The 7794-nt window shown below is 29.9% G+C and overlaps 1 protein-coding gene across 1 annotated transcript; it reads right to left on the reverse strand.

Moving 5' to 3' along the window:
* Positions 1-968: 968 nt before the first annotated feature.
* Positions 969-6906, reverse strand: LOC113518467 (uncharacterized). Its single transcript, XM_026903407.3, has 5 exons — positions 6692-6906; positions 4988-5134; positions 4376-4468; positions 2368-2584; positions 969-1435 (listed from the first exon to the last, which is right to left on the reverse strand). The coding sequence occupies exons 1-5, from the start codon at positions 6753-6755 to the stop codon at positions 1186-1188; spliced, it is 771 nt and encodes a 256-aa protein (XP_026759208.1). The 5' UTR covers positions 6756-6906; the 3' UTR covers positions 969-1185.
* Between the last annotated feature and the right edge of the window lie 888 nt (positions 6907-7794).

The raw sequence follows: 7794 nt of genomic DNA on the forward strand, positions 1-7794 counted from the left end.
AATAAGAAAACCTTAAGTTTTAAACTACTTAGGAATTGTTCAATATGATGCCCACAGCTACTTTTTACCATCGTACGGCTCGCCATCGACAGGGAGTTCATCCTCATGTCCTACAGCCTCAATGGTCGCGTACTGCGCGGTTTCAGAGATGTTTCCTCCCACGAACACTCAGGTTGTGGAATGAGCTCCCTGTCGAGGTTTTTCCAAGAGACTACAGCATGAGGTTCTTCAAAAGGGGAGTAAAGAGGTTTCTTCAGGGTCGGTAACGCACGCGTAATACCTCTGGTATTGCAGGTGTTCATAGGCTACGGTAACCACTTACCATCAGGTTGGCCGTATGCTTGTTTGCCACCTCAGTGGTATACAAAAAAAAACTTAAATTTTAAATTTTGCATAGTAATCTTAAACTTGACTTGTTTATAATACTCGTAATATTACTGAGCATTGTCTAACTTTTTTCATTTGTTTAACAAAATTTAATTTTTTTTTAATGTAGTAAGTTAAGTCAAGAAAATAGGTAAATTTCTATAGACAAGAAGCAAACGATAAATAAGGTTTATTCGTCATGCATGACAAAGAACGTGATGTCAGATATTGCTATTCCATTCTATCTCAAATACGCGATAGCGTTAATCTATCTAAAGACAGATTCAAAGGAATACAAAAAATAAAGGAAAAGTCTTTTAATATAGAAGACTTGCGAGAAAAGAACATTCTGTTTTTAGCCATGTATGCATCTAACAGAAACGTATCTATAGATTTGACTATGATTTATCGAAAGGAATTAAAGTAATACGCTTGATTTGCCTAAATTTAGCTAAACAGCTCCAATTACTCATATTTCGAAAAAGACAAACTTTGGAAAATTTTGAAATGAGATTTGGAAACTAGTTTATTTATATGGGTGACAGTTACACTTTTTATTATATAGGTAGTTAACCTATTTGCTATTGCCAGTACAACAACAAAAGAAATAATGTGATAAAATTAAATAACTTTTAATTAAATTACAGTCTAGTCTTAGATTATAAGTATTATATATCTTCCAGTAACTTCAAGCAATAAATAGAATTACTCAATAAAATAAAAGCGCTCATAGTACATTCTAATTTTGCTAAGTTAAAGTAACACTAAGAAAATGCTGTATTTTGTACTTAAATAGGAATGTAGGTTAGGTACTTTCTATCACAATTGATTGGGATGTTTCAAGTTCTTCGAGACTCTTCTTTGAGATGATTCTGATGGACTGCCTTCTTCAGGTTTTATCGTAGTGACGCTAGGTTGTACGGGTTTTGTTGAGTTCAATTTGTTAGGTAGATCTAGAAGACTACTCAAAAATGCTACTCCTTGTTCGGCAGTTTGGTAGACGCCTAGTAAGAATGATTCTGCGTCAAATTGGTTAGGATCTTCTGTGTTGTCTTCTTGCTCTGTAGTTCTGTAATTGAAAAAAATTATATTCATAAGAATGTAATGGTAATGCTTAGTGGTAATGTAAAAATTCCTTGACAAAATTGTTACTTTATTAGGTTAAGATAACAGTTTTTGAAATAATATTTGTTGTAAGTTTTTTATAAATGAAAGTAGACAACATGTGTTTATATTGTTTAAAACGATGAATTTTTTAAAGTATAAAGTCGTTTATTGTGTAAATAATTGACCAGAAGGTGCATTGTGGTTTCCTATAGAAATGTTTAAAACTTCTTTGATAAAGGACCTTATATGTATGTTTATGTATATATTTCACGAATCTAATAGAAATAAACTCAATCTACATTTTTACTTTGATGAAACGGCTAGATATATGTTCAAATGTACACAACTACTTTATTTTTTAAATAAGTAAAAATAGCTATGAGTCTATGTAACAAGAATGGGATAAAAACGCCATTACGTTATTGAGGCTTGCCTGTGATAACTTGAATTAAAAATATATAGCACATTAATATAGTAGCTATATGACCATTTATATATAAAATTGTAAAACAAATGCATTCAGTTATTTAAGCTTTTTTGCGTAAAAAATATATAAAAAAATAGTCCAATACTTTTCATCCTTTTGCATTTTCATATCATCATCATCTTTATCTCAGCATTTATCCGTTTACTGCTGAACTTAAGCCTCCCTCATAGACTGCCATAAAGAACGATTCTGAGCCACCTGCATCCTATTAATATTATATGGCTATAAGAGAACATTTGTATAAGTATATAATATTAGTAATCGTAATTCTATTAATATTGTTCTATATGTATTGTAACTATTTAGTAGTATTATTTAGAATGAACCACAATAGTTATTATTCAATAATATTATATGCGAATGTGAAAGTATAATATTTATTGCAAATATCAGCTTTATCTACTTACGATTCTTGCTCAGCGGGTGGGTCTTCCATCTCCATACCACCGGCGGTGGACTTGAAACAGCCGATTGGAAACTCTAGTTGGGATTCTCCAAGAAGCTTTGGCTCTAAATCTAAGCAACCACGCAGACCATCAGCTGTGGGCGCCAGATCGCTGAATTTAGCACAGAGCTGGGCGAATTTACCGAAGACTTCTAAGCATATAGGGGCTGGGTTTGCGCCTGCAATATGATAGGTACATTTTCATATTTTGTGATAGACGATCACACTGGTTGAAGACATCATTTTACTGAAACTAGGTGTTATTTTGCGGAAGTCCACATCACTGGTTCTTTGATTAATATTATTTTGTTTAATTCCGCTACCATTAGTTATATAGTTTATGAAAATGAAAATGTTACTCAGTTTTTTTGCCGAACGGTTAACATTAGGCTCTAAGCAACGGTCTAATAATGTGCCTGAAGATACCTCATTTAGAGACGAAACACGTACTGCAAAGCGTGCATGAATAAAATGGCAGTTGAAGATTGATGTGGAATGTAATGGTATGGAAAGTAGTGGAACTTCTGGTAGTAATAGTAATAGTGGTGGTTAATCTATGAGCATTGGCGGTCACACACATACTAATGGTAGCGGAATTAAACAAATAACTAGTGAAAGCACAAATAACCAGTATATATATATATATATATATATATAAAATATTCAAAATATTTTATTATATTGTATTATATATATACTTCATAATGCATTCATGAAATTTCGAAGAAATATTTTTTTATGCAACTTAGAACGGCAAACAAGCAAATATATTTGATTAATATATTTTATATGATTATACATATATTTATTATACTTAAATGCCATTATTTTAATTTAAATAAGTTTTGGATTATCAATTATAAATAAAAAATAAAATAAACATTACGTAGTCATTAGGGATTACAGTCGTAAATGTAATTATTTATTTCTTCTTTAATATTTAAAAATTTCTATGATTTTGTAATTTTATAGAATAAAACTTTATAGTGATAACATAAAAATAACAAAAAAATATGTAGTTATACATACAATAAACGTAAAATTATAAGCGTGTATATGAGAGGGTAACTTATTTGTACCAACCAGGTAACTTTCTTCAGACATTAACCAGCTTGAAAACAAGTAGGAAAGGAAAATCGTTCATAAGACAACTTTCTAATTTAATAAACTCTACCTACTCAGCAATGCAGTGTATTTGCACATGAATTGGTAAGTATATTTAAATTATATTGAAAAAATAATTTTTTTAGTTATGTTTTAGTTCAATATGTTTTGTATTTTTTATGGATGTGATTTTACACTTTTTTTTCCTCATTACTTTTTATAAATATCAACCGTAAACAAAATAGGTATTTAGTTATTTTTTTTACACAAAAGACCTACAATAAAGAATTAAAGTTTTTAAAGAATGAAGAAATTTTAAAGAATTAATATGAGATAGTATTAGAAATTAACAAAACTTTCTGAAAGAAATTAGGTAATAAGATTTTTTTTATACTACTGGTAAATAAGCATACGGCCCGTGTGATGGTAAACGGGGTTACCGTAGCCGATGGACACCTATGACACCAGGGATATCATGGACGCGTATCATTATAAAACCTTAGTACGCGCTTTTTGAGGAACCCCATGTATCTGAAGGTAAAGCCTTAGCTGGAAGATTATTCCACAATCTGAGTGTTCGCGGCAGAAAGTTTTTCTGAAACTGCACTGTGCGTGAACATTCTGGCTCTAAGGTGTGAAGAAGAGGTTATTCCCTAGCGATAGCGAACGGTGCGATTGTGAAAAGAAATTAGTCTATTTCTGATTCGTATTACTATCAGCAATCAGGAAATCAACAGGCTTTATGATTATGTCAATTATTAGTGTTATTTTTTTCTAAGAACTATTTGAATAGACTATATATAAATAATAATATATGTAGTACTTGAGACTAATAAAAATGGCGAAAGATTTATTTCGTATTTTACCTTGTATTTTCGAGCTATGTAGTAGATTTTTGCCATACGATACTTTCACTGAAAATCCTTCATCGGGAGACACGTATTTCATATGCACACAACCTGAAAATATGATATAATAAAAATATTACAAAGATGGTAGCCAAACGTAATGTGTTATTATATTATCTCAAACAAACTAATAACTATAGTAGCCATAAATATTATGATACTTGTTTAGGTTCAAAAGTAAGACAAATTTCAGGCTAAAAACTACAAATGTAAATTCTTAATTATCAATAATTATCTGTAATAATTGTATGTTTGACTCCTTGTTGAAGTTATTATCACTGTTATTACCAGTGTAGGTTTATTACAATTATTGATTATATCGCAGATATATACAAAAATGATTTTAAACATTAATAGACATTCTTACCTTTTTAGTAATTTTATTAATAAATAAAAAAGAAGTAGTAAAAGTATGGAGTTGTTCAATTAATTAACCAACCAACTAAGAATTTTAAATAATTAAGAAATATTGGTCTTCTTGGAGTCCTAAGAATATTTAAATTGAGGTAATTTTTTAATTAAATTATTAATGATATGTATAGTTAATTGTTATTCTTTTTCAACAGTTACCTGGTCCACCGAGGTCAACGAGAGTAATATTGAAGTTAACACAGCACACGCAGGCTGGCCCCTTACACATGCAGTTGCGGTTAGGTTGATCATTGCGCAGTTCCGGTACTTCGATAAGTTTTTTGCCATCTTCCCAGTCTAGGTAATCTGTGGATAATAACAGAATGATCTTTATTAATAACATATTAATTTTTATATTATGTAGGCAGTATCTAGATGTAAAATTACTTTGGTATGAGGTATTTAATACAAGAATATAAATTATAAATACACTAGCGTTTGTTCCCGACTTCGTATGCGTGAAGAAAACATACATCAGACTTTTAGTTTGATCTTTAGGATAACAACATTCACAGTTATTGTCCTGAAGAAACTGCATTATATTAATTAAGATCCTCTATATTAATTTTTCTTAAATTGGCCGCAAATATAAAAAAAAGTAAATAAATAAGCAGTGAATTATATAAATATAAATATTTTTTATATAACTAAGTTTGTTGTCAGTGTATATGTCATAATTTCAATATAAAATAAGACTAATGAATTGTGAAATAAAATTAGAAAATGAGACATGGTCATTTAATTCATATGAGTAGTTATTCAAATAAAATGTTCTAATATACGACAAAAGAAATAGAAAGCTCTAAAGTTATATAAGATTTTGGTAGAAATAATTGCAACCTCTTTAAGCATTCCATATTACGAAATTTTCAACGCTTTTACCAAACACGCAATGAAGTAGCTGACTAAAACAATACGACCGTTTTTGTGGTGCACTCAGCTATGTACATAATGTCATTCATAGTTTTTCACAACCAAATATCATACGCTTTCGCGTAGCATAAGTTTCTACTTTCACTGCGTTGCGTGCGGCTCTTGTTGGGCAAGTCATTGACCGACAGATAACAATAGAATATTTTTGTCAGTTAGATATTATGATGTAAGGTATACATTACTGACATTTCGTAAAGTAATACTTGAATAATAATAAATATTATATAATAATTATTCCAAATATATTATAAGCAATAACAGTGTCCGTATCTTAGAGAAGTTTAGTATTTATTAATGTTAATTTTACTTTATTTAGACCCTATACTAAAAATCGCATTAGTTTGTACCATTCGTAATCCCTACTTGTAAAATATTCAAGAAATAAATATATAAGTTAATTTAAGTGAAATAGCACATTTTTTTCAAAAATATTTTTTTAATTGATACCAATGTCGCAATATGAAATTGTTTTCTTATTTTTAAAATTGAATAAATATTTGATATTTTTCTTCACAAATAAAACAATTGGTGACTTAATTCTCTTACTTTATTTACCAATTAAATCTTTTTGTAAGCATTAAAACAGTCTTTAAGACACAGTCTGTAGACAATGTAAATAGTGATATTTTTAACTGTCATAAAATTAAAATTGAATCTTTTTTTAAAGAAAAGAATCCACTTCAAAAAGTAAATTTATTTATATGCATAACGTGAAAAAATATTGCAGTACATTTAATATCAGTTTAAAACGATCCGATTAATTTATTGACAATAAAAAGCTTTACTAATCGTTAATGGGCCATGACTTATTGAAGGCTTTTTTTCTATTGTGTCACCATAATATCATTATCATAATGAATAATCATTCAGCTGTTGTATTCACATCCACTTTCTAATCAATTACGATGGTAATTTGTAAGCAGTACTCACCCAAAATGCTCGTGCCTTGCACCACCGCGAGCACCGCTATAAGAATCGAAACTGCCAGTTTCATTGTCCACTTATAGGTTACACGAACAAATAAGAATATTAAATGTAAACCCGCGATTTATAAGGACTTCTTAAGTGTTGGTACGACGGGTAAGGCTGAGAGGCGACCGTCGCAAGCGCCAAGTCGACACTGCTCCTTTTCTCGAATCTCAGCCCGTTTCACCACACTCACAATAGAAGGTGAAATTTAAATAAAACATAACGCAGTATAATAATGACATGCATCAGTGAGATGCATCGAGAAAGCGTTATACAACTCTACGGATGAAGGCAGATAGATTTTGGTTTCCAAACTGCTTTCCATAATTCCGATCATACCCAACTAATATTATCAATTAATATGAAAGTTTGTAAACATTAACGTATTTGAATGAAATTTGGTATTTAGATATAGTAAATAAGGGAAAACCTGATATGTTATAGAGAATTATTTTTTTGTATTGTATAATTTGCGAATAGTTTTGTTATTCCTTATTCTTGAGTTTTATAATCTAATTGGGTTTGCTTATAAATATATTTCATCAAAATAATCATAAAATATTTGACTGTTTATTTTTTTTGCTTCATGCGATTTCTTTGCCAATTCTGCACAGATTTGAATCATCGAAATGATTCAAATAATTACAGAAACGCATGAAGGATTTCTCACGATTAACGTAACGCAATACTTATAATTTTACCAATTATGATGATTCGATTTACAATTAGAACTGTTTTTCCCCTATTCAGACTTTGTTTACGTAAATATACTTTATAATCTGTTCAGATAATTAAATGTGATAAAGTTTCAAACATCTTTTGAAACTTTCACATTAGTAATTTAACAATATTAGTTCAGTAGGATTAGTAGGAAAGTAAATATACAATGGAGATAGTTGGCTAACTGGTACCATGCTTCGATAAAGGTCAAGTCAATGACTCTTAAATGGATGTCATACCTGGGAACTAGTAAAACAGGGCGTTTTGTTAGGGTTGGTTCAAACAAATCTAGAATTACTGTATTATATTTTATTTGTGGCTTTTATACTCGTAATGATTGTATT

This window comes from Galleria mellonella, unplaced genomic scaffold (assembly GCF_026898425.1).
Source record: "Galleria mellonella isolate WM207_F2 unplaced genomic scaffold, CSIRO_AGI_GalMel_v1 utg171, whole genome shotgun sequence".
Lineage (NCBI taxonomy): Eukaryota > Metazoa > Arthropoda > Insecta > Lepidoptera > Pyralidae > Galleria > Galleria mellonella.

Excerpts from the sequence above, each read along its gene's own strand:
- LOC113518467 (XM_026903407.3), bottom strand. The coding sequence starts at position 6,755 with ATGAAACTGGCAGTTTCGATTCTTATAGCGGTGCTCGCGGTGGTGCAA. Across the intron at positions 2,585-4,375 it reads ACATAGCTCGAAAATACAAG|GCGCAAACCCAGCCCCTATA; the intron begins GTAAAATACGAA and ends ATCATATTGCAG. Across the intron at positions 1,436-2,367 it reads CCACCCGCTGAGCAAGAATC|AACTACAGAGCAAGAAGACA; the intron begins GTAAGTAGATAA and ends TTTCAATTACAG.